At 39.1% G+C, this 27030-nt stretch overlaps 3 protein-coding genes and 1 pseudogene across 4 annotated transcripts; all 4 read left to right on the top strand.

Moving 5' to 3' along the window:
• Window positions 1–202: 202 nt before the first annotated feature.
• LOC126606429 (GDSL esterase/lipase At4g16230-like) lies at window positions 203–2141 on the top strand. Its single transcript, XM_050273825.1, has 5 exons — window positions 203–626; window positions 701–831; window positions 930–1175; window positions 1261–1516; window positions 1621–2141. The coding sequence occupies exons 1-5, from the start codon at window positions 371–373 to the stop codon at window positions 1842–1844; spliced, it is 1113 nt and encodes a 370-aa protein (XP_050129782.1). The 5' UTR covers window positions 203–370; the 3' UTR covers window positions 1845–2141.
• Window positions 2142–3120: 979 nt separating this feature from the next.
• LOC126608142 (probable enoyl-CoA hydratase 1, peroxisomal) lies at window positions 3121–4613 on the top strand. 2 transcript variants are annotated; one of them, XR_007617754.1, is made up of 4 exons: window positions 3121–3658; window positions 3764–4046; window positions 4293–4454; window positions 4564–4613. XR_007617754.1 is itself a non-coding variant. In XM_050275944.1 (3 exons), exons 1-3 carry the CDS (start codon window positions 3243–3245, stop codon window positions 4395–4397), a joined length of 804 nt encoding a protein of 267 aa, XP_050131901.1. In that variant the 5' UTR covers window positions 3121–3242; the 3' UTR covers window positions 4398–4613. The 2 variants fall into 2 exon arrangements, 1 of the variants encoding a protein (XP_050131901.1); XM_050275944.1 differs by having other exon boundaries at window positions 4293–4613.
• A 1113-nt stretch (window positions 4614–5726) lies between these two features.
• LOC126608141 (putative ubiquitin-conjugating enzyme E2 38) lies at window positions 5727–7173 on the top strand. Its single transcript, XM_050275942.1, has one exon. The coding sequence runs from the start codon at window positions 5818–5820 to the stop codon at window positions 6958–6960; it is 1143 nt and encodes a 380-aa protein (XP_050131899.1). The 5' UTR covers window positions 5727–5817; the 3' UTR covers window positions 6961–7173.
• A 17732-nt stretch (window positions 7174–24905) lies between these two features.
• LOC126609100 (putative ubiquitin-conjugating enzyme E2 38) lies at window positions 24906–25883 on the top strand (annotated as a pseudogene).
• The last annotated feature ends 1147 nt before the right edge of the window (window positions 25884–27030 follow it).

Raw genomic sequence — 27030 nt, 5'->3', positions numbered from 1 at the left:
ATGGTGTGACATATTTTGGATTTTATCAAATGTGAAAATGTGAAGAAATATCTCGCATCGGAAGTTTATCAAATCTTATATATGTTAATAAATAGTTGAATTGTCAATTAATTTTATGGTGAAACTTCTGCGATTTCTTCCTTTGAAGCTTATGAGTTTATCTTCATTTTAGTTAGTTATTATTTTGGTATTTTGAGATGCGCTTTTGCTTTAAAATTGAAAGCTGGTCAAAGCACTCTAACTTAGCAGCCTGCAACTAATCAAATTTCCTCTCATTATATATTTTCAATTTTCATGTATGAATAGCTGCTGATATTGCCTCCTTTTAAGGTGTGAAACTTTTGTATTGACCTTCTTCACATCCTTTGCAATGGGTGGCCTATCAAATAGAACAGTTACTAAGCTCGGCATTTTCTTCCAAATTTCAACAATTTTTGTGTTTTTTTGGAGAATATGCTTGGCAAAATATGTTCCTGCAAATTTTGTGTTTGGGGATTCTCTGGTCGATGCCGGAAATAACAACTACCTTGTGTCACTCTCCAAGGCCAACTATCTTCCTAATGGAATCGATTTCGGAAAGCCAACTGGAAGATACACAAATGGAAGAACAATTATCGACATCATAGGCAAGTTCTCCATTTTTTAATTTATTTTGTTTCTGGTTTTCTTCATTCTTTTTAATTGATTTTAGTTTTAACAGGTCAGCAACTTGGCTTCAAGGGTTTCAGTCCTCCTTACTTGTCTCCAACAACTGCTGTGCCGAAAGTTCTGCAGGGTGTAAATTATGCTTCAGGTGGAGGTGGAATTCTTAATCACACAGGAAAGATTTTTGTAAGGCTTCTTGTGATATATACTCAATGTTTGGAGTTTTTATTTATTTGTACATACACTGCTTTGATGTGACGTAAAAACCTCGTGTAATTTGATAGGGAGGTCGATTAAACATGGATGAACAGCTAGATTTCTTTGCTAATACCAGGCAAGACATTATCTCCAGCATTGGCCTTCCTGCAGCTCTGCAGCTATTAAGCAAGGCTCTCTTCTCCGTAACAATGGGCTCGAACGATTTCATTAACAACTACTTGACGCCGGTGATCTCAGCTCCTGAGCAAAAATTTATACCTCCGGAAACATTTGTGGGAATTCTGATTTCAAGATACAGACTACAACTCAGAGTAAATTTACTTTCGTTTTCCTTTAGTTTGTACATATGAATATTCGGCATTACAGGTTTAGTTAATAGACGCGTTACCCTTGCAGAGACTGTACAATTTGGGAGCAAGGAAGATTCTTGTGACAAACGTAGGACCAATTGGGTGCATACCCTATGAGAGGGATACAAATCTTGATGCAGGAGATTCCTGTGTCGAAAAACCAAATCAGTTAGCGCAATTGTTCAACCCCGAGTTGAAGAGCCTTCTCACGGAGCTTAACGCCAACCTTGAGGGATCCAAATTTGTGTATGCAGATGTTTATGGCATTGTAAATGACATTACTCGGAACCACATATCATTTGGTGAGAATGAGAAGGCATAAGAGAATTTTAATTTTTTATAACAATTTTTTCTTACGAATCAAAGCGATGCAGTGCTTGAGTGTTTTTGGTTATGTTAAATGCAGGTTTTGTGAACGCAAATTCTGCATGCTGTCATGTGGCGGGGCGCTTCGGGGGTCTGATTCCGTGCGGTCCTCCGTCCAAAGTTTGCAGGGAGAGATCAAAGTATGTGTTCTGGGATCCCTACCATCCTTCTGATGCTGCTAATGTAATCATAGCAAGACGTCTCTTGTATGGAGACTCCAATGACATTTCACCCATCAATGTTCTGCAACTCATTCAGTCTTAAATCTGTTGGCTGGAACAAAAGTGCAGTTAAATGAATAATGTTAATTATTCTACAAAGAATTTAGTAATTATTATTTAATTATTATCCTTTTTTCTTCTTCTTTTGGGTTCTTAATATATAAATCTCATTGTTTTATTGGGTAGTAATTGCCAGCATCGTTGCAACAAAAAAAAAAAGATGGGAAAGAAAGAGTGCATAAAAAGAATGTGCCCAGAAGAGCTTCCTGATTATATAATATTGTTGTAATAAGCTTCATGAAGAATAAATGAGAGATACGCAGTGGATTGTCTTAGTGAATATGACCTCTCTTTTTTTTTAATTCATTGCGTTCAAACTCGGTTCATTCTGAATTTTTACATAGCTTATTGTAGCCAACTGATGGGCAACCTTGATACCATTTCGGATTGGACGAAATGAATGACAATTGAGTCGCTAAAGTCTAAACGCTTGATGTCATCGATAGGGGTACCATATAAAACCTAGCACAACCCATCATGTGTTAGAATTCACTGCACAAGCTTGAGCATCAGTCTCCACTTCCACATAAACTGAAGATGTCTAACTGCCATTTCCATCACCTTCCGCTAGAAACATCCAGTACATGGGCAAGCCCAAAAAATAGTTAATTCTCCTTATTCTTTCCTCATCACGACGAAAATGATGGTTTCCATGCAACGAATTATTAAATTACTACCACTAACTACGATGTTTAATTCTCTTTACCACATGACCCATCAATAACTGCCACTACTTCTGTCACTTTCGACGACAAACGTCCAACACATGGGCAAACCAAAGAATCTATTAATTCTCTCGAGTCATTCCTCGCCATGATGATAGTAAACTTGTGTGCAATGGATTCATTGTCACTGTTTCATCTTGTAGATAGTCATATTGATGTCCATGTCCACATAGAAGACGTGATGCCTTCATTAGTGATGTTACGTCATAAAGGCTCTTTGCCACGAGAGGTGAGAAGCTGATGAATGGCTTTCCACAAAAGTAATTTGACTTTGAGGACACAATACAACTTCTCCACTCTCGGCTTTGCTCTTGTCGTGTCCAGTATCGTTTGTATAAAAAAGAATGTACCAAATAAAAGCGAAATTGGGTTGGGCTTTCAAAGTGTATTCAGACCCATTTATCTATTTCTTCAGGCCTGTAGTTGAGGCCCGTGAAGCCCATGGTCCATTATTTGGCTGGCCCGCGCCACACTGAATTGTCAGTTTCACCGTGGCGGCTAGTGTCAACTAAACAAATCGTCACGATGACTCTTCCACGCATTCCAAAGCAAAAACGACACCATCCGCACGCATTCAAATCCGAGTTCATCCGATTCAGCCCCAATCCAAAACCCAAATCCATTTCTCCCTAAACGCCGCCGTATTACCTCCCAAGATGGCCCGCCACCAATCGTCGCCGGAAAATCTCATCCTTGTAAACCGCGAACCGACCGGAATCGCGTTCGTGACGATCAACCGTCCCAAGTCGCTCAACTCGCTGACCCGGCCCATGATGACGGACCTTGCCCAGGCCTTCAAGGCCCTAAATCAAGACGAATCGGTCCGGGTCATCGTTCTGTCTGGGTCCGGTCGCGCGTTTTGTTCCGGCGTCGATCTCACCTCGGCCGAGGACGTTTTCAAAGGCGATGTGAAGGACGTGGAGTCCGACCCCGTTGCCCAGATGGAGCGGTGCCGAAGGCCCATCATCGGAGCAATTAACGGGTTCGCGGTCACCGCCGGGTTCGAGATCGCGCTCGCCTGCGATATCATCATCGCGACGAAAGGAGCTAAATTCCTGGACACTCACGCTAGGTCCGTATCAATCCCTTCTTTCATTTCAGATTTCGGATCTAGAATCGAAGTCCGAATTGGTACGCAATATCTCTAACCGTTTCTGCTTGTTTGGTTTGAAAATAGATTTGGGATATTTCCGTCGTGGGGTTTGTCCCAGAAGCTTTCGAGGATCATAGGGCCCAACAAAGCGCGCGAAGTGTCGCTGGCGGCGACGCCGTTGACAGCGGAGGTGGGCGAAAAGTTGGGGTTCGTGAACCACGTTGTGGAAGAGAGTGAGTTGCTGAAAAAAGCTCGTGAAGTAGGTGAGGCCATTGCGAAAAATAACCATGACATGGTGTTGAGGTACAAGGCTGTTATCAATGACGGGCTTAAGCTGGACCTGGCCGATGCTCTTACGCTTGAAAAGGTGCCCATTTTACCACTAACATACCTTTTACTAACAATGTTGGTTTAGATTTGCCGTCTGCACTCGTAAGTGATAGGTCTTATGATCGGGGAGTTGGGAATTTAATTATTATGGTCGATAGATTGCGTGACTTAGCTCAAATTCTGCACTCCAAGTCCTAGTATGTAATGCTACGAATGTTGTTTTAGCGGGTGTTTGTTCTTATTCATGACGATGTATGGACATGTTTTGATTGTTAAATTTCAGGAGAGGGGTCATGAGTATTACAAGGGAATGACCAAAGGCCAGTTTAAGAAGATGCAAGAGTTCATAGCAGGTCGGAGTTCGAAAAAGCCTTCTTCCAAGTTGTAGAATTTCCATACCGCTTCCCTTCCACTGCAAGCGTAAGAAAGTTGGGCTGTCAAACTGGTGGGAATGACTTCATCTTTCCCTTCAAGTAGACACCATTCCTCATCACACTTGTTTAATTAATGCATTTGGGCACGTAATAACATATTTTTCTTCGTTCAAGTTACAGTTACAGGTTGTTTACGGGAGCTGTTATTGGTATTCCAATTATTTTTTTAATGCGGGTCTGCCATTACTTGAAGCATTTGCTAAAATATGAACCAAACTAAATCAGGTATTACATTACATGAAAATATATCCACGTCCACCCGCGAAGCAGTTGGCAGAAGGATCTTTTTCAGTACTACCATGCTGCCTCGTGTCTTCCCTCGAAGCCATTGGAGATTGCATATGTGCATCACTTTGGTGCTGCTGATCTACCACTTGTCCCTCAAATCCAATCATTCATTCCTCGCCGACCAACTTCCGCCAGCTTCCTTTCCTTTCCTCTGATGCTCCGCCAGCTCCCTTCCCCTTCTTTTTTAAGTTTGGTTCTATTACTACACTTAGGCAGTCACACCCGTTAGATATGGTCCACACAGAATGTTCGCACCTTTAATCCGCACAAGAGATGGCTAAAAAGATTGCGGATCATTTCAGCCCAAGTGCCAGCTACAAGCACTGTTCTAAAAAATTTCGCCCAGTGCCGCCTAGGCATTAGAGGTGTTTAAAAATTAAGAAATTACGTCTAAATCTATTGAGGCGTCCGTCTAGACCATTTAGGCACCCGCTTCACTTAAATAGGAAATAGATATCTTTTATTTTACATTTTATTTTTTTCAATAAATTGTAAAAGACGTGTTGCATGCTTAAATAAACACACATTATACCTTTATTCTCCATGTTTTCATTATGTTCCAATATTTTATAATATGTATGTCATTATATTTTGTAGTTTATAATGAAATTATATATATTTTAAGTATAAGCAGACACTTATTTACACGAAATATAATATATTTACTTAAATTCGTCTAGTCCGCTAGGTGTCCGCCTATGTCCCACCTAGACGCCTAGACACTAGACCCCAGCCCGCCGCCCGACTAACGCTTAACGTCTTTTAGAACATTAGTTACAAGTAGCAAACCCGGTAGTCCTTTGGCTGAAGACGTTGTTGTATCCCGATTCCAATTGTAACCAAGTATAAATTGTAGTGTTGTACCTAGCCTAACCTTAATAAATTTGGTATAAAATTAAAAAAATAATTAATTTTGTTAGATTAATCCACGTGAACGGACGAAAAACACTAATAAGTTAGCTAATCATATTGAAAATGCGATCCTGAGAGGAAAGGCTTGGATCAAAGACTCCAAATCATATTATATTAGCAGTCCCCCGTCAGTCTCACACACTCCGCCCGATCACCAATAAGTCCTCCAAAACGATGGCTCCTTCTCTGACCCCAAAGACGCCCGAAAACGACGCCGCAGAAAGTCAGCCCGACTTGTTCAAGCGATTCGACGTCGTTTCGGACCCCTCGGACCACCACTTCTACAGCTCCAACCTCCCGAAGAATACCGCCGGCCAAGGTTGCTTCACTAGTGGCGGCAGCAAGGTCCACAAGAAGATCATGCAGGAATGGAAGATTCTCGAGAAGCACCTCCCGGACTCCATCTATGTACGCGTCTACGACACCCGCATCGACCTCCTCCAGGCCGTCATCGTCGGCGCTGCCGGCACGCCCTACCACGACGCGCTCTTCTTCTTCGACATCGCTTTCCCGACCGATTACCCGACCCGCCCGCCCCAGGTCTATTACCACTCTTTCGGGAACCGGGTCAACCCGAACCTCTACGCGAGCGGCTACGTCTGCCTTAGCCTGCTCAACACGTGGTCCGGCAGCAAGGCGCAGAAGTGGGACCCGTCTCAGTCGACGATCCTCCAGGTCCTGGTCTCGATCCAGGGTCTCGTGCTCAACGAGAAACCCTTTTTCAACGAACCGGGCACCGGAATATTCGGCCGGGGTTGGTTGGAGAACACGGCGCAAGCCTACGGCGAGAACGCGTTCCTGTTGACTCACAAAACGACGCACATTCTGCTGCGGAGGCCGCCCAAACATTTCAGGGCGTTCGTGGCCGAGCACTTTCGGCAGAGAGCGGGTGCGATACTGAGAGCGTGCATTGCATACGCGAACGGGCTCGTAGCGGTGGGCGAGTACAAGGAGAAGGAGGAGGGTCAACAAAACGGTGCCGTTTCGGTTATAAAGGTAAGGCAAAGTTTCAGGGAGGCGTTGGAGAAGTTGTACGTGGAACTGTACAAGGATTTCAAATGGAACGGTGATTCTTTGGTGGGTTTGCCCGAGCTGCTGAAGGTGGAGGTCGCCAAAACGACACCGTCGGCGCTGAAGGTGGAAGCCGCCAAAACGACGCCGTCTCCGAGAAAGAAGGGAAGCAGTGGTAGTATTGTTGGGAGGGTTTTTCGGAAACTGACAAAGGTTTTGGGATTGGGACCTAAAACTAAGATCGGCAAGAAAGGCGGGAGCGAATCGAAGCGCAAAGCTGGAGTGGCTGCTGCCGCCGCGGATTAGGGTCTTTGATTCCGAGGGCAGATTCGAGATTTTCGTTTGTTGGTAGGGTTTAGAATTTTATTAGGATTAGGATCAGTGGTTTTCTTTTTTAATTTGGATTATTTGTTGGTGCGATGGTTACGTAACGTAACACTGTTAGACGATGTTATGATTTGTTTTTTCTTTACGTAATAAATAAAAACCATATCGCTATACTTTTTATAAAATATAAAACCTTTAGACCATCTCCAACCCTTGGGCTAAAAGCCAAATTTTTTAGCCCGAAAAATTTAGCTTTTAGCCCAGAAACATCTTTTCTGCTCCAACCCTTCTACCTTAAAATTTTAGCCCGGAATTATTAAAGAATGAAATTAGCCTAAATTTTTTTCTTAAATCAATTTTTTTTTTTAAATAAATATGTAGATTATTGTAAATTAATTTTATGAACATTTTAATCTAAAAAAATTTAAATTCCGATAAACATTTCGCATTTAGCCCGGGGGAAAGCTGGGGGGTATTTGGCCCAGAAATAGCATTTGGCATTTAGCCTAAAATTTTAGCATGGGTTGGAGAGTGTTTGGGGGGGGGGTAATTTGGGGGGTAATTTGGCTTTTAGCCCAGGATTGAAGATGGTCAACTTAAACTTATATTTTTTTTTTATAAATTCAAAACTATTTTATATTATATTTACGGGCATCTATGTATTTATACTTTGTACTTTTACAAGTAAGTAAACTTTAGGAACTCAAAATCATATTCCTCTGCCGGCAAAAAACTCGTCTTCGAATGCAAGTATCTAGTGGCGAAGTTAGTATGGGGTCGTTGATTGTCTTTGACTTCAACAACTTCAAAAACTTTATGTATATTTGTTTATGTATTGTATTTGACCCTTTAAACAACTAAGGCAAACTAAATTATAATCTCATTCTCCTACTTCTTTTATTTTCTTCTATCAATTTGTCTTTATTTTATCTCTTCTTGTGTGCGACTCTATTGTGATCACCATGTGCTTGATGAAATACTTTAGTTGACAAGTCTTGACAATTTTCAACATTACTCTGCAGTATCCTGCATCTACCTTGTGCAAGCCTCTACAAATAATAGTAATTGTAGACATGATGTTGGCAAGAATTGGCACCTGCCTACTAGGTGCTCGACGAAATGGCCAAATAAAGTTTTTTTATTGATATTATAACCCCATTATTTAGAAATCCTAACTACACCACCATAAGTACCATATCAGTTTATATACATCTTAATTCTCCTAAGTACTAGCTATCACCAAATTTGCTTCTAGTATACTTATCTTTCTTTTTCTTTTCCATGCTTATCTTTCAATTAAGCTTTTGAATAGTTTTGATTGCATCAATTATAACTCTAGTCTAGATTTTTACTCTTTCTCACTTTGTTACATGTCCAAGTGGTATTTCTTGATCTTGCACAATTCAAAATCTAAAGAGTAATGTAGAACGTAAGCAAATACTTCAAGCAATTGTCAAATATATGCAAAAATATGAAACAAGGCATGTCACTAAGCGCAAATCACTAGCCCAAGCATAAATTGCATTCGAAACAAATTGTACCTAATAACCTTATCTTGTCATATTTGGTATGAAAAGAAAAAACTTGTCAATTAGCTAGTCCCATTAATTACAATCCTCCCAATCAAACAATAGGCTTTGTCAATATAAGTTTAGCTAAGTTGGTTATATACGGTATTTTCTATCATCTACGTCCAAATTATAATTGCCCTCCCTACATGAGAGTCCAAACTCTTGACCGGGACTCCAAAACTAATCTGTCTAGTCTTTTTATTGTTTTATAAAAGCACAGTAAAAGGTTAGTGAAAAAGAATGAGGATTCTCTTCAGATCTTTTTTGTGAGGATCTCGGGAATCCTCCAATCATATTCGTTCATCGTATATCGTGCGGTCAGAAATCATTATAAATCTTTTTATTTAAAATTAAATATATAAACAGTGTCTGACGAAAACTGACAACATAATGTACGATGAACATATGTGATTGGAGGATCTTCGAAATCCTCACAAAGAAAATCTAAAGAGGATCCTCATTCAGTGAGAAAAAGGCCAAAGTAGCTAAGCATTCTTTTTAACTTTAGAAAATTTGATTTACACGCACTTCATTAAAGCCAACTTTAGAAAATATGACAAATTTCCTTTTACGTGTGGTGTTAATAAATGTTTCTATTTTTCATTCCCAATTTGCTTATAAAGTTAAAAGGGAAAACTTGATATAAGTCCAATTTTTTTAGCCAATAGTAGGAATAGTCCAATTTATTAAAATAAGTTCAATTCCGTAAATTTAATTATGGGAAAACTTGATATGAGTCCAATTTTTTTAGCCAATAGTAGGAATAGTCCAATTTATTAAAATAAGTTCAATTCCGTAAATTTAATTATGGGAAAACTTGATATAAGTCCAATTTTTTTAGCCAATAGTAGGAATAGTCCAATTTATTAAAATAAGTCCAATTCCGTAAATTTAATTATTTTATTATCAATAATTATCTATTCAATGACAAGATTTATTATAGAAATCAAATTTCTTCCTAATTATCTCTTTGATTATTTCTTTTTATTTTTTGTTATTTCTTGTTCTTCGTCCTGCTTTAAACCGCATTTATAGATTTTATTTTTAATTTTTATAATCAACCTATATCACATGTTAATTATTTTTATGTACTATATGACATATTCTTTTTTATAATCAATGTGTCCCACATTAATGTCTTGCTTGTAGGTATATTATGTTTTTTCCTACCTTTTAGTTAGGTTTCATATCTCGCTTACAGGTATAATATATATTCATATATTTGTTACTTGAGTTAAGGTAGAATGTTTTGTAGATAATTTATGTTAGTATATTAGTTTTTTTTGTTGTAAGATATTAATAAGATTTTTTGGAGTTGAAAAATGCATAATATTAGAAGATTTTAATTGATTTTTAATATTTTTTTAAAATATAAAATGAGTATAAAAGAAATAAAAACATGTAATTAGATAATTGGACTCACCCCTAAAAATCATCTATGTTTTTGGACCTAGATCTAAAAGCCCCTTCAAATAATTACCCAACGTTTTGAAAAATTGACAGGTCATCGGCGTTAAATGAGGATTTTATCAACATTAAATGATGATGTTACTAACATTAAATGATGAGGTGGATAATGAATGGTTTTCACTGATCGCCCTTTTTGGAGCTCTAATCCACCAAATCGACCCATTTAGCCAAATTAAACTGTAAATTTGCTTAGCTAAAATGCGTCAATTTGAAGATTCAGAACTCATTTGGATGTACTTTTAAAATGATTGAAAGGGCTTTTGGTGAAAATATTTTTGGAACCAATCCTTAGTAAAAATGCAAGTAAATCCTGGAAAAGCACTTAAAGTGTTTCCTGGAAGAAGCACATAACTAGTGCTTCCTTCAGAAAGCATTTTAAGTGCTTTTGGAATTCAAAAATATTTTCTTTAAAAGCGCTTTCAATCATTTTAAAAGCACATCCAAACCAGCCCTCAAAACTCCATAGATGATTTGAGAGTTAAAACACGCTTTAGTATTTGTCAATGTCCTTACTTAACATTAGTGAACCTAATAAATGTTTATTTTTAAAAAAACTTTATGAAGATATTTAAAATGTTAGGACTAATTTAAAATCACCACTAAAATTTGTGTGCGTATCCAGGGCTACCTAAAGTTAAACTTCAAATAAAAATCGACTCTATTATCTATATCTAAATTTTATGTATGAATTCTTTTAGAAGTTTTTCGTGTGGTGTTTGGAGTCAAGGGTTGGAATTTTATTAGGGGTGTGACTCTGTTTAGGGGTTTAGAACTTTTTCTTTGTTGGGATTCTAGAGAATTCTCTCCACTCATTTTCCATATAAGAAATATAAAAATGTAATTTTCAGCTGTTGTTCTTTCAAACTTGTCCGATCAAACTCGTTTATTTTGGGGAGGCGTTAGCTGTAAATTAATTAATTTAAATCTTCTTGATAATTATCCAAATTATAAGAGTGTAATTTTCAATTGTAAGTAGCGATTAATTTCTTGTAAGTCTATATGTACTTTAATACTCTCACAAATAAATATATAGGTTTTTCTTAGTAGCACCCCATATAATGTTGAATACACCCCACATTAAAATTTAATTTAAATGACTTATGTACCCTACTATGCAATGACAATTTCAACCTTATAAGTTAAAAAAATCTAAATACATCCCAAATTACTTTTAACGTATTATTTAGCATATTCAACTCTCAAAACACTCTCACCTCCATTGTAGGACAAAACTCTAACCAATAAAACTACAAACACGTTGATTGAAACACAAGATCAAGTTTCAGAAGATTCACATGAAGTAAGACTTCATATTTCATTACTTCAGTGATTTTAACGACATCGATATTTATTTAAGCCTACTTTTGCTTCCCAAAATACCTATGTTATTAATGCTATAAGTGATAGTTTTCTGTTCCCTTCTCTTGTCGCCATTTTAAGATGTTCCATCTCCTCAGTGGATCGCCATTACTTGACTTTGAAATGGTCTTCCTTGGCTTTGAGATAGCCATTATTTTAAGACCACATAAATGAAAATATGTCTAAATTTTGGAAACCACACTTTGGAAATGTATGGAATTGCAATATGTACTAACTACTAACTAATTGAAATGGTCTTCGTTGGCTCTGAGATGGTCATCTCAGTTGCTCAGAGAGGGTTTTGAGCTTGTCAATAGGTACTAGCTACTAACTAATTCATGTTGCAGAATTTAGTTGCATACTAATTGATAAAAATGTATAACTTTTGTAATGAGTTCATGTTGATAAATGTTGAGTCACTCAATAAATCAGAGCGTTCCCTGGAGAGGCTAATGCTTGTCTAAGTATTTTTGAAATTGTCGTCAGTGTAGGTATAATATCCCACATCGCCCAGGGGAGTGATCCTTAAATGTATATTATCATCCCTACCTAGCACGAGGCCTTTTGGGAGCTCACTGGCTTCGGGTTCCGTCGGAACTCCGAAGTTAAGCGAGAAGGTGGCCAGAGCACTCCCATGATGGGTGGCCCACTGGGCAGTTGCTCGTGAGTTCCCAAAAAAACAAAATCGTGAGGGAATGGTAAGCCTAAATCGGACAATATCGTGCTACGGTGGTAGAACGGGCACGGGATGTGGTGGACTCGGGCCTGGATGCGACAAATGGTATCAGAGCGAATCCCTGGCCGGAAGTGTGTCGACAAGGACGTCGGACCCCTAAGGAGGGTGGATTGTAATATCCCACATCGCCCAGGGGAATGATCCTTAAATATATATTATCATCCCTACCTAGCACGAGGCCTTTTGGGAGCTCACTAGCTTCAGGTTTCGTCGGAACTCCGAAGTTAAGCGAGAAAGTGGCCAGAGCACTCCCATGATGGGTGACCCACTGGGAAGTTGCTCGTGAGTTCCCAAAAAAACAAAACCGTGAGGGAATGGTAAGCCCAAAGCGAACAATATCGTGCTACGATAGTGGAACGAGCCCGGGATGTGGTGGACCCGAGCCGGGATGTGACAGTAGGATTGCTTAAAGAACTCAAAGAAAATGTGTATAGCATATGTAGAAAATGTGTATAGCATATGTAGAAAATGTGGAGTGTATGTAAAAAATGTAAGGTGTATGTTAAGATTATGGGGTGTGAGGGTATTTGGAGAATTATGTGGGGTGTTTTAAGATAATTTTTAATTGAAAAAGCAATTGTGGAAGTATTAAGTATGTGGGATGTATTCAACAATATATGGGGTGTTAATATAACAAGCCAATATTTAGGGGGTGTAGTCAATTTGGATTTCACAGGATTTTAAAAGATTTTTTTAAGTGACAGATTTCAAAGGATTGTAGAATCCTTACAACTTTCAAATGGATTTTTAAGGATTCTTATGGATTTTGATTAAGATTTAAAAGGATTCTTATGGACTTTGATTAAAGATTTGAATAGATTTTGAGAGACTCTCTTGCCATTTTAAAATTTATTTTTAATAAAAAATAAGATTAAACTTGAAAGTGAATGAAGAACTATGCCCAGTTTTCCCAACTAACCCCTATCCTCCATGTCCATGGTCCTCTTCATGAAAGCACTTTCGGCTTTTGAATTTTTCTAAAAAGTGATTCCTCTTATTCGAGAGAGAGGGAGAGGAATGGATGCTGCAAAGGTAGGAAAAATGAAGGAGTCCATCAGCAAATGCGAGAGAGAATAATGGATGTTGCGAAGGTAGGAAAAATGGAGTCCATCAGCAAATGAAATTCAAACCCTTCAATTATCCACACCCCCTCTCTCGCCTTCTTCCAGTCCTATCTCCAAAGGTATGATCAACTTTGCTATCTTGTGTATACAATTGTATACAATGGAATATTGATTGTATATTTAGAGGATGGGGTGGGTGGCTGAGACGTCAGAAGGAAGGAAGGATGGGTTTCTCGGAAAAAATAGAGATTGAGAAAGAAAGCTGGAGTTACAGTGTGGAGAAAGAGAGAAAGAAAGTGAGAGGTTGAAAAGAAATCCTAGGGGTGGAGGTAGGATTTTGTTATGCTTATCATTCCTTCTCAAATCCTACAAAATCTTTTATCGAAGGAAATCTTTCAAAATCTATAAATTTTTGAATACCTATAGATTTTCATGGACTCTATAAAAATCCTTTAAAATCCTAGTTGACTACATCAGGATTCTAAAGTCTTTTAAAATCCTTTAATTGACTACCCCTATATTTGAATGGATTCTTTTGAAATCTTGTAAAATCCTAGTTGACTACACCAAGATTCTAAAGTCTTTTAAAAAAATTTAAAATCCTTCTAAATCCTTATCTAACTACACCCCCTTAGACCAACTTCAATGGTGGGCTAAAACCTAAAATTTCCCTTCCCCCCCCCCCAAACAAAAAAATCCACTCAAATCCATGACCTAAAGATAACCTAAAACCCAAATTGAGGGCAAATACCGGCCCAATTTTAGGCCATAAAGCAAAATGGACCCTACCAACTGAGACTGAAACCAGGGTTGTGAAGCCCACTGCCCAATCCCTACTTGCCTACGTGCTGCACATGCTAGGCTCTTTCAGATTTTTGTACCAACCCACGTGGAGTTGTTCCCCCTTTGTCAGACCATCAAGTAGTTGTTGGGCTACTTTTCTTCATCCAATGACTCCATTTAAATGGGCCATTGGTTAATCCAACGGTCCAGGTTCAAATTATTATTTTTTAGTTTTATATTTATATATTTATTAAATTCAACGGTTTAGATCGAATATAATCAAATTTAACGGTAAAAAAAAAAGATCTAACGGTCCAAATTTAAATCCAACGGCTAAAATAAATTTAAAAAATTATTTAACTTAAAATTCAACCAAAAACTCTATAAATACCTATGTATTTGTTAAACATCCACACAAAACTCACTTTTCTCCTACAATTCTTCCAATTTTTCTTTCTACCATTTCTTCTCATTTCCAAATTTTTCAAGATGGCAAAAGAGCATGTTAGAGGTCGTAATTGGACCTTTGATGAAGATATTGCTTTATGTTTGGCATGGATTTCTGTTAGCGAATGTTGATCAAGAAGAATGATAAGCTTGAATGCAGAAATTCTAGGGAGAGAAAGAGAGGATTCAAGAGAAGCTGAGAGAGAGAGAGAAACTGTATCTTGTTATTTATTTTCTTAGCATCTAAGCTATTACATCATAAGGGTATATACACAAGAATCTTCACACCTCCACATCTCAATTATCATAACTAACTTTTCTAATCTCATTACAAGTGTCACAATCCTATCCATCAATTTACTTCATGTATTATCTTTATCATCCCCCCTCAAACTCATGCATGGTGAGGCACCAAGCATGAGATTGCTGCAGTGAGTTTTAAATAGAGGAGCACTAAGCCCCTTTGTGAGAATGTCTACGAACTGTTCCCGAGAAGACACAAACTGCACAAACATGCACTTTTGAGCAATCCGTTCACGAATGAAATGAACATCAACCTCAATGTGCTTGGTCTTTTGATGTTGAACTAAATTAAAAGAGAAAGCAATGGCTGAAAAATTGTCACAAAAAAGCATAGGAGCTGAAACCATTTTAACCTATAAAAAATGGATAAGTTGTTGAATCCAATCAAGTTCAGTTGCAGTGGATGACATAGCTTGATATTATGTTTCTATAGACGATTAAGAAACAATTTGTTGTTTCTTAGAGGACCATGATATTGGATTAGAGCCCAAGAAAACAACTAAGCCAATTGTAGACCTTCAATCATTAAGATCTCCTGCCCAATTTGCATCACTAAAGGCTTTTAAACAAACTTCACCAGCATCATAAGTGAGTCCAGAAGTTATGGTGCCTTTCAAATAATGCAAAATGCATTTAACATCAACAAAATGGGAAAGCATAGGTTGTTGCATGAACTGAGACACTTGATGAACTGCGAATGCAATATCTGGACGAGTAAAAGTAAGATATTGTAACGCACCAACTATACTGCGATATGTCTAAGCATCTGGAAATGGAACCCCATCATCCTTCAATAACTGATTATAGGGAAGCATGGAATGTCACAGGGTTTACACTCACTCATTTCTGTCTTGTTAAGTAGATCTTGAATGTATTTAGTTTGTGATAGAAACAAACCAGTAGGTGTGTAAGATATTTGAATGCCCAAAAAATAATTGAGTGGTCCCAAATCTTTGATCTCAAACTCAGTAAGGAGAGAATCAATGACCTGTTGAATGGAACCTGTGGCACTTCTAGTTAAGATTATATCGTCAACATAGAGGAAGAGAACCATAATATCAGAACCAACATACTTCACAAAGAAAGAGGAGTCTGAATATGTAGACTGAAACCCCAGAGAAGGAAGAAAAGTTGTGAATTTTTCATTCCAGGCCCGTGGTGCTTGTTTTAAGCCATATAAGGACTTATGAAGCTTACAAACTAGATGAGGATACTTGGGATCTTTAAATCCAGGTGGTTGAGCCATATAGACTTCCTCATGTAATATACCATGCATTTTTAACGTCGAGTTGCCTTAAAGGTCAGTGAAACTGAGCAGCTAATGCCAAAACTAATCTCACTGTGGTAAGCTTTACAACATGACTGAAAGTCTCTCCATAGTTCAATCTTTCTTCTTGACTAAACCACTTAGCAACCAATCGAGCTTTGTGCCTCGCAACACTACCATCAACATTCTTCTTGATCTTAAACACCCATTTACACCCCACTAAGTTCTTTTGAGATGGAAGAGGAACAAAAGACCAAGTTCCCTGAGAATGAAGAGCCTCAATTTCCTCCTTCATAGCATTCATCCACACAACATATTTCATAGCAGTCTTATAGGTGGCTGGCTCAGTAAGAGACATGTCTACCTCACCAGATGTCTCTAGAGTACTCAAGAATGCCTTGTGTTTGATAATACCACTTTTACTTCGAGTTTGCATGGGATGCATGTTTAATGGTTCAATAGGTAATACCACTTGCAAATGATCGGGACTAAATTCAGGATCCACATGAAGCTGAATGGGATCATGTACTGTTGCAGTAATGGACTGAAAAGTAGGAGATGGTAAGGGTGAAAGTGAGACATCAGATGTTGAAACAACATGTGTTGGGACATCAGGTGATGGAAGGTTAAATTGGAGTTGGGATATCAGAAGTATGAGAATAAGAGGGATAATGAGACATAGGTACGACTAGTATATTATTAGCATTTGGAACTGGTGTAAGACAATGAGATGATGGTGATGGTGACGGTAAGATAAATGGGTGACTAGATTGTGTTGTTAGTTTAAGTAAGTTGAGATAAGGAAACTTAGTTTCATCGAAAACAACATGCCTAGAGACAAAGAATTTTCCTTTCTGTACTTCATAGCATATGTAACCCTTATATTTAGATGCATATCCAAGAAAAACACACTTGGTTGTTCTAGTTTGAAGTTTGGTAGAGTTATAGGGTCGAAGTAAAGGATAACAGGAACATCCAATTACCCTAAGGTGACTAATAACTGGTTGACTTCCATAGAGGACTTGAAAGGGTGATTGGTTTTGTAATACTGGGGTAGGCATCCTATTAATCAAGTAGATGGCTGTTTGACAAGCAAAGGTCCAAAATTGAGAAGGAAGGTTAGCATACTATAACAATGTGACAGTAGTTTCAATAATATGTCCATATTTCCTCTCAGCCAACCCATTTTGTTCAGGTGTATAGGGACAAGATTTATGATGCACAATTCCCTTGGATTTAAGAAATGTATAAAGCATATGACTAATGTATTCACCTCCCCCATCATTCTGCAAGGTTTTGACAGAAGTTGAAAACTGAGTGGAAACAAATGCACAGAAAGTGACAAACACATCATAAAAGTCTGACTTGTGAGATAAGGGAAATAGCCAACAAAACCGAGTGCATTCATCAATAAGGGTAACATAGTATTTATAACCATCAATCGATGTACATGGTGCAGGACCCTAAAGGTCGTTGTGGACAATTTCAAATGGTATGGCAGACTTAGTATGAGAAGAAAGAAATGGTAACTTTGTAAACTTGCCCTCTAGACAACTTCAACACATAGCAGAAGTTGTGCCTTTATTACAAGTAATATTCGCTTGTTTAAGTAGCAATGACACTATATTGTTTGAGGAATGTCCTAACCTATTATGCCATAGGCTGGAACCAACAAGTTGACCAAGATAATCAGCTGATGAAGACTGAGAGGACTGGGGTATGGGAGTTCAAGTGGAGAGTGAGTGAATAGGATAAAGTCCATTACTGCATAGCCTTTTGTATAGAATTATCCCCGTGGCCTTGTCCTGAATCCAGAAACAAAATGCATAAAAAATAAGCCAGCAATTGTTATCCAAACAAATCTTATGAACTGGTAGTAAATTTTGTGTCAGTTTAAGAAGATAGAGGATGGAATTTAATTTGATAGGATGAAGAGGAGTTGTAAGGATAGAACTGCCAACGTGAGAGACTTGCAAACCTTTACCATTAGTAGCTTGAACAACTTCACTGTTTGGATAAGGGGAAGCCAAAGACAGGTTTTGAAGATCAGCTGTCATGTGATTAGTGGCTCCTGAATCTGTCAGCCATACTTGTGGTGACTGAAATGTAGAAGCTACAGATCCCAGTGATGAGTGTTGAGAAGATGGATGGAATACAGTGCTCAGTGCTTGCATTGAAGGTGACTAAGAATGAGACATCACTTGAGGACCATGATAGGAGTAGTCATGCATTGAAGCACCTGTCTTTGAAGCAAACTGAGGTTCCATATAAGAAAGCCATTTCTCATTGTAAAAGCAATACCATGTAGTATGATTGAATTTACCACAGATTTGACATTGTTGTCGATCAGAAGATTTGTTGAAGCAATATGGTGCAGTGTGTCCATTTGCATTACATAATTGGCATGTCTGCAATGGAGGTGCAGAAGGGCTCCCAAACTGATTTGGAGAAGGACCAAGGAAATGTGGAGTAAGTGTGGGTAATACATGTGTTTGTGTAGGGTACATTGGCTGAGGATTATGGTATCTTTGTGCCGCATGAAATTTATTTTTGCCCTTGTTCTTGTTGGTAAAAGATTTGATCCCTCCATAGAATTGACCCCCATTATTATGATATGATTGACCACCACCAGAAAGGTTAGACCCTTTAGACATGGCTGGAGATGAATTGGCAATCATGGCAGAAAGAAATGGACCATTGTTGTGACTGTCTACAATTGCCTCTTCAGCAAGCAACTGAGACCTAAATTCTTTCATGGTTATGACATTTTCTCGACCTCTCACAACAATACGAAATGTATTGTACTCTGGAGGCAAACCATTGAGAGCCAAGATAATAATGTCTTCATCATCAAGAAACACACTAGCAGCTGACAGATAGTCACGAGCTTCTTTAATTTTTTGCAAATACTGTGTCACAGAATCTGACCCTTTCTTGACTGTTTGGAAATTAGACTTCATCTGAAAGATACTAGTTTTTGACATAGTAGAGAATTGTTCCTTAAGTCTAGTCCATAATTCCCTGGAACTAGAGCTCCCAATAGCACATGACACAGCAATCAGAGATAATGTGGCAATAATGAGCTTCATTAGTGCACGATCATGCAATTTCCAAACAACATATGCATTGGAGTCTATGACGGATGATGAATTGGTAGAATTGAGACCAGATTCACTAGAATTCGACTCAATTCGTGCAGGATAAGGGATTGAACCATCAACAAATCCCATGATACCATTACTTTCCAGCAATAATTGCATTTGAAAATGCCAATTGAGATAATTCGAATCATCAAGTTTCACATTAACAGACGTAGAAATCGTAGAGATTACAGCAGTTATGGGTGATTGAGTGAGTTGAAGTTGAGAAACAGTTACCATTTTTGCATAAATCAAACTATGAACCGCAAGTAGTGGAGAATCTTGGAAGAAAAACACTCGCTTGAAACCCTAGAAAACTTAAAAAAGAAGCACCAAGAAGACGAAGAAATCTTGAAAGCCAATGCGATCGAAGTTGAGTGAAGGCGATCATCGATCACCAGAAGACGATCGGAGAAGACGAAGTTGAAGAAGAAGACGACGAGCGGAAGCCGAGTCACGGATCGAGAAATGCAGCGACAATCATGGCGATTGATACCATGTTAATCAAGAAGAATGATATGCTTGAATGCAGAAATTCTAGAGAGAGAAAGAAAGGATTCGAAAGAAGTTAAGAGAGAGAGAGAGAAACTGTATCTTGTTATTTATTTTCTTAGCATCTAAGCTATTACATCATAAGGGTATATATACAAGAATCTTCACACCTCCACATCTCAACTATCATAACTAACTTTTCTAATCTCATTACAAGTGTCACAATCCTATCTGTTGATGCACAAAACCGGAGGGGTCTTGGAATAACGTAAATCCGACCGTGAATCTGCAAGAAAGTAAATAACACAAGATGTATCGTGGTTCACCCTAATGTTTGGGCTACGTCCACACTGATATTGTATTTCTCTGTTTGTGAGAGGATGAGAGGGTGAAAGCTTCTGAGGGTGAGAGAGCTCCTCCCATTGCCTAAGAATTGGCCTCTCTTAATTAGGAGAGTGAAGGGTCTTTTTATAGAATAAGGGCTCCTCACTTATACATATTTGCCCCTTCATTTATTACATAATTACATTTGAGTCCCTCTAGTATTTATACGAGGTCTAAATACGGAGGCCTTAAGTATGGTACAAACAGTAGTCCCCTAAGTCTTCAGTCAAGAGAGTATTTTGACTGGAAACTTGAAATTCAGTCCATGTGTGGGCCGAAGTGACCAGATGTCGTCTTGAACTGATACTCGATATGCGGTGGTGCCCAATCTAAAATGATGCTCAACGAGAAGTAGCACATGTTGCGAGGCTACTCTGCTTGTGGCTTATGTTGCCTTAGTTGGCTCGGCTTGTGGTGTTGAAGGTGAGGGAGTTCCTTTTATAGAATAAGTGCTCGCTCCTCAATACATAAATGATGGGCTAGAGTTGATGCTCGCGGCGAGGCGGTTGCTTAGCAGGCGGCGATGCTCTCTAATGATGGTGAGGGAGTCCTTTTTATAAAATAAGGGCCCGCTCCTCAGTACATGAATAATGGGTACTTTCTAATGAAAGTGAGGGAGTCCCTTTTATAAAATAAGGGATCGCTCCTCAATACATAAATAATGGGCTAAGTCCGCTAAGTATTTTTTATGAGGCCCAATATATGGTACATAGTGTAGTCCCCCAAGTCTTCGGTCAATAGAGACTGTTGGCTGGAGACTTCAAATTGAATCCATGTATGGGCCGAAATAGCGGTTGTTCGGATGCGGTATTTGTATACCCTGTACTGAAGCTTTGTAGGTGAAGCTTTGCAAGTGAAGCTTTTGAAGCTGGAGCTTTGTAAATGAAGCTTTTGAAGTTGGAGCTCTGTAAATGAAGCTTTCTAAGCTGATTGACATGAGTGATGCTCATGAATGTTTATGTTGATTGACATGAGTGATGCTCATAAATGTTGACATGAGTGATGCTCATGAATGTTGAATGATGGTCATGAATATTTATGTATGATTGACATGAGTGATGCTCATGAATGTTTATGTATAATTGACATGAGTGATGCTCATGTATAATTTTGGAGTACTGGACGTACTTTTGATCACCTAATTGGTGATAATAGTGGCAGGCTGCCGAATAATTTTGGAGTATTGGGCGTACTTTTGATCACCTGGTTGGTGATAATAACGGCAGGGTGCCGAATAATTTTGGAGTACTGGGCGTACTTTTGATCACCTGGTTGGTGATAATAACGGCAGGGTGCTGAATAATTTTGGAGTATTAGGCGTACTTTTGATCACCTGGTTGGTGATAATAGCGTCAGGATGCCGAATAATTTTAGAGTACTGGGCATACTTTTGATCACCTGCTTGGTGATAATAGCGGCATGGCACCGAATAAATTTGAAGCCATAGGGCCTGGCTCTTTTGGGCATATGGGCCTTGGCCCTAAACACAACATTCCAGCCCATTATTTTGGGCTTGCCATTTTTTTTTATTACCCTTTGATTATACAGATGTCTGCGAAAGATAAGAAAAATAAATTACATCATTCAAAACAAAGGTTTCGACACAAAAGCTTCGACAGTTACAGATCGTTGGTGCGTTGCTTTTGCTTTTGCTTTCGTTTTCTGCTTTGCTTTTGCTTTCTTCTTTTCTCCCAAAAACCGAACCAAGGATGGTTTGCGAGCCTGAGGAACAGCAAAATCAGATTTGCTTTTGCTTTTTATTTTCATTTTCCTCTCTTTCTATCTCTGAACTGTCATGCATGTGCACCCTGTACTAAAGTAGGTATTGGAAAAGAACATCGATTATTATAGCGTCAAACATAAGGGCTCCTCACTGTCATGCATGAGATGCGGTGCAGGTTCAAATAGAAGCCACCTTGGCCGTGGTTAGCCATTACAACTTCTATTGGGATCCTTGTGATTGCATTGCTTGTTGGCTACATTTTCCATGCAACTGTAAATAGGATTGCCAAAGTGGAGGATGATTTCCATAAGATGATGGAACTCAAGAAATAGGTCGAGGCAGCTGATGTTGCCAAATCTCAGTTTCTTGCAACTGGATGTTACTCATCTGCTTGAGCGAGTCACGAATCTAGGTCGACCCAAACCGGCTTTTGCAAGAGATTGAAACACGCAATCCGGTATTTCTTTAATTGATTTAGCTTTGGCATAGAATTTGGAAAAAGGTTCGACGACGGCGATCTGATCGAGCTCCTTAAAATCTCCACGACCGAAATTTTTCTGGTCGCACGAACAAGAGATCATCACCATGGGTCAAGCATCGGCCATGGTGTTAGAAAGACCCGTGAGCCAGTGGACGCATCCAAGCCCCAAGACCGTGATGAGGACTCTGGGTCGACCCGTTAGATACCCGTAGGCAGAGGCAGCGTAACTCACCGACTGCTCGTTATGGAAGGTGATAAACCAGACTCCGAGCGAAATCGCGTGGTTCGCGAGCGAGGTGACGGGAATTCCCACGACTCCGAACATGCGGTCGACGCCGAACCAGGCAAAGGCCTTGGCGATCAGCTGGTTGCCATCGATTGCGGTTGTGGTTGATTCACCCATTAGATCCAATTGATGTGCTTCTTCAACGAGGACGGAAGACGCGGGGAAAACGTACGCCCAGAGGCAGAAAGCCAGGCGACCCAACTTTTCAAGGTGATGCTAATCGGCGTCTCCAGCATCGGTAAGTCCAACTTGCTGTCGAGGTTTATCAGGAATGAGTTCAGCCTTAAGTCTAAGTCCACCATCGGTGTCAAGTCCGCTTCAGGGTTTGGCGGACTGAAGTCGTCGAGATTCCTCATGAATATGCAGTTGCAGATAAGAAAAAGTAAGCTCCTTTCAGCTCATTTCCTGCGTTGGATCAAATGAGCAGCAGAAATCGAACACTGTCAGGGAAGATCAACAACTCTTCCAAATACGAAATTAGAAAAATGGGTTTGATCTAATTGTATGCGCTGGTTTTTTTAGATAGAGAAAGTGGAGGGAGTGAGAGAGAAAGATGAAACTGGTTTCTTGGGTTTTTGTGATTTTGCAAATTCACGGCGGAGGTGAAAAATGAAAGAAAACCGACATAACTTTTCGTATCGATTCCCACAGACGGCGCCAAATGTTGATGCACAAAATCGGAGGGGTCTTGGAACAAGATAAATCCGACCGTGAATCTGCAAGAAAGTAAATAACACAAGATGTATCGTGGTTCACCCCAATGTTTGGGCTATGTCCACACTGATATTGTATTTCTCTGTTTGTGAGACGATGAGAGAGTGAGAGCTTCTGAGGGTGAGAGAGCTCTTCCCATGGCCTAAGAATTGGCCTCCCTTAATGAGGAGAGTGAGGGGTCCTTTTATAGAATAAGGGCTCCTCACTTATTACATATTTGCCCATTCATTTATTACATAATTACATTTGAGTCCCTCTAGTTTTTATACGAGGTCTAAATACGGAGGCCCTAAGTATGGTACAAACACTATCCATCAATTTACTTCATGTATTATCTTTATCAGCAAAGATGGTGTCATCAGCACAAATCAAAATAGAAAGGTTTTGTAGGGTAAAATCATTGATAAGTTTCATGAAAACTTCAACGCCGGTCGAAGGGAAGTTTGTGGTGTTTATAATCGGTGGAAGATTATCAACAAAGCGTGCACTTTGTGGAAGGGAAGCTTGGAGAGAGCCACGGTTGACATGCTTAGTAGAAGGGGCGCCTCAGAAATTGTAAGTTTCTTTGTTGATATTTTAGTTGTCATGTACATAATAGTATTTTGCAACTAATTGTTTTTATGTATTTGTTGCATAGGGTGACAAAGCAATGGCAATTTACAAGATAAGAACTACACCAAAAAATCAAGCTTTTAAGTTGCATCATGCTTGGAACATCCTCAAGGATTGTCTGAGGTGGGGAACCGATGCAGACCAACAATGTGGAAGATTATTTCATAGTGAAGCCTCACCCCCAAATGATGTCAATGAAGGTGTGAATTTTGCTGATAATGAAGGTGTCGAACAAATGACCCCAACTTCTTCTTTTGCAAGGCCCCCAGGTAGAGATAAGCAAAAGGAATCAAAGAGAAAAGGGAAATCCCAAGATTCGATACGTGCACAATTTGCTAGCGAAATGGTAAGAATGAATGAAAATCATATCTCTCGGTAAGAAGATTCGGCCCAAATGCATTTGGCCATGAAGGAACAAGGGGATAAGGAGCAAGAAAGGTTCGAAATTAATTTGATGATGGAGGACCTCGACAAATACGCTCTATAGAGGAAGAAATACTTATGTGGTAAGCAAAATGACATTTTACAAAGGAATGCCATAAGAAGTATATTTCAAGATGATGATTCATCTCAAGACTATCACCCAAGTCCATCACCAAGTCAAGATGGTGGATATCATTATTAAGTTTATGAGTTTTCGATTGTATTAAGTTTATGTGGTTTATTAATTGTCTTTTTTTTTTTTAAGTTTATGTGGTTTATTAATTGTCATTTGTATTAAGTTTATGTGGTTTATTAAATGTCGTTTGTATTAAGTTTATGTGGTTTATCATGATTTTCATGTATTGATTTAGAGATTTTTCTAAATTTATCAAAATTTAAATATTTTTAGGTTAAAATGTTCATATAATTAATTTAGGATAGTCTACATAATTTTTTTTTTAAAGTTATTTTTTTTTAAAATAGCCTTAATTCATTCTTTGATAATCTCGGGCTAAAATTTTAGGCCAAAAGGGTTAGAGCAGAAAAATTGTTTCTAGGCTAAAACCTAAATTTTATAGGCTAAATATTTTTAGGTTTTAGATCACCATTGGAGATGGTCTTAGAGTCCCACAGTCCTTCCAATAACCAAAAAGCCCTCGAAAGAAAACAATGGCGGGCACCGGAGGAGAGCCCAACGGGTTCAAGCAATTCGACGTCATCTCAGACCACCATTTCAACGTCGTCTGAAAAAGCGGCGGAGGAGTTTGCTTCGGTAACAAGGTCCACCATAAAATAATGCAGGAGTGGAAGATTCTCGAGAAGCACCTTCCGGACTTCATCTACGTGCGTATCTACGAAACCCGCATCGACCTCCTTCGAGCCATTATCGTCGGCGTCGCTGGCATTCCCTACCACGATGCGCTTTTCTTATTCAACATCGCATTCCCGTCAAATTACTCGACCCACCCTCCACATGTCTATTACCACTCTTTCGGGAACAGGGTCAACCCAAATCTCTATGATAGTGGGTTTGTCTGCCTGAGCCTACTCAACACCTAGCATAACAAGAAGCGGGAGAAGTGGGATCCGTCTCAGTTGACAATCATCCAGGTCCTGGTATCGATCTAGGGCCTCATGCTCAACGAGTGGCCCTATTTCAATGAACCCGGCATGGGCACGGGCCCCGGCACCTACATTCGCTGGGCAAAGGTGGCGCGAGAGTACGACGAGGACAAGTTCGTGTTGACTCACAAAACAACGCACTAGCTGCTGCGAAGGCCGCCCAAAAATTTCGAGGCATTAGTCAGCAAACACCTTCGGCAAAGAGCAAATGTGATACTGAGAGTGTGCGTCGCGTACGCGAACGGGCGCGTGGCAGTGGGTTACTACAATGAGGGTCATGCGAACGGTGCTGGTTTGGCGAGGAAGGTTAGGAAGAAATTCAGGAAGTCGGTGAAGTTGTTGTACCCACAATTGTTTGAGGGTTTTCGAAGCAACGGGGCTTGTTTGGAGGGTTTAGCCGAGAACTTGAAAGTCGAGGTGCCCAAAACGCCACCGTCCGTGCAGAAGGATGGGAACGAGAGTGGCATTGTCGGGTGGGTTATTGAGAAATTGAAAAAATATTTTGGGATGTGGATCGTAGAATAACAAGAAAGTGACGAGCAAGAAGAAGGCCGGGAGTAGCTCCAAACGCCATGCTGAAGTGGCTGCTAGTGTGAATTGAGTAAGGCAGATTCGAGATTTTTGTTTGTTTCTAGGGGTATTTTGGGTATATAAAAACTAATGGGAATTTATTAGGATTGGTTTATGCTTCTTTAATTTGGTTATTTGGTTTATTAGGGTTTATTTTGGGTACATCACGTGTCACTATACAAATGATGAGATATGTGTACTAAAAAGTTAATAACTAAAAAATAAAAATTTCCACCATTCCTCTTAAAACACGTGGTGTACCACTTGCGTTCCCGTCACACTTAAAAATTTCTCAATTTCTCGTGGGAGGGATGGTTGCTGAACACTACAAGAGGATCTTATGATTTAAGACTTTATTAACTCTAAAGTTCAATTAAAGTCATACAACGTCTTGGATATACGAAGTTAATTTATATTTAATAGACCATATGATGTGACAGTTGATAATAATTTAAATTATTATAAACGGTATGCAATTATCTATCATCACGTCTTTAGTCTACAAAATATAATCCAAAGACATAATCTCGAAAACCAACTTATTTGAACAAAATCTTTAAGCTATCTAATGTGGCAACTGATATATACATGCCAAAAGATCAACTCTTGTATTTTTATTCTTTTAATAATTTGTTGACCTTAAAAACTACCAAGCCTACGTGGCGCGTAGGCAGAGTAACTAATAAGCTAACTACGTCATTTGGTTGTATGCGGTGCATGCCAACTCGTCGGCCGAGCTCGGCCGGTGAGTAAAATTTGTTAATGTTGTTTTGGGTGCGGTGCTGACTTCTGAATCTCGCTACTACAGCCGAGGAAGGAACACGTCTCGGCCTTCAGGTTCTAGAGCCTAAAGACAAGGCTGCTAGTTCTACGAAGTTCACAAATCATCAGCGTCAGATTCGGTCACGATGATTATATTTGTAAGAGTATAAGCACGTCGAATCGACACCAGACTATATGGACATAAGTATTCAAAGCAGATGTATGTTTTAATCGTAAATGTGGTTTGGTCGTCAGAATGCCGAACTCTAAATCCAACTTGTGAGTATCTAATCATAAAATAACTCAGCGTTCAATGCACCGAGTCTGGTGATTCGTAACA

This window comes from Malus sylvestris, chromosome 16 (genome assembly GCF_916048215.2).
Source record: "Malus sylvestris chromosome 16, drMalSylv7.2, whole genome shotgun sequence".
Classification (NCBI taxonomy): Eukaryota; Viridiplantae; Streptophyta; class Magnoliopsida; order Rosales; family Rosaceae; genus Malus; species Malus sylvestris.
Note: the sequence above shows the minus strand (reverse complement) of the source record. Positions and strands in the feature narration are given on the sequence as shown.

Bases quoted from the DNA above. Each gene is read 5' to 3' on its own strand.
- LOC126606429 (XM_050273825.1), top strand. From the start codon at position 371: ATGGGTGGCCTATCAAATAGAACAGTTACTAAGCTCGGCATTTTCTTC. The intron at 1,176-1,260 runs GTAAATTTACTT...TTACCCTTGCAG, and splicing joins GATACAGACTACAACTCAGA to AGACTGTACAATTTGGGAGC. The intron at 1,517-1,620 runs GTGAGAATGAGA...TGTTAAATGCAG, and splicing joins TCGGAACCACATATCATTTG to GTTTTGTGAACGCAAATTCT.
- LOC126608142 (XM_050275944.1), top strand. From the start codon at position 3,243: ATGGCCCGCCACCAATCGTCGCCGGAAAATCTCATCCTTGTAAACCGC. The intron at 3,659-3,763 runs GTCCGTATCAAT...GTTTGAAAATAG, and splicing joins TTCCTGGACACTCACGCTAG to ATTTGGGATATTTCCGTCGT. The intron at 4,047-4,292 runs GTGCCCATTTTA...GTTAAATTTCAG, and splicing joins ATGCTCTTACGCTTGAAAAG to GAGAGGGGTCATGAGTATTA.
- LOC126608141 (XM_050275942.1), top strand. From the start codon at position 5,818: ATGGCTCCTTCTCTGACCCCAAAGACGCCCGAAAACGACGCCGCAGAA.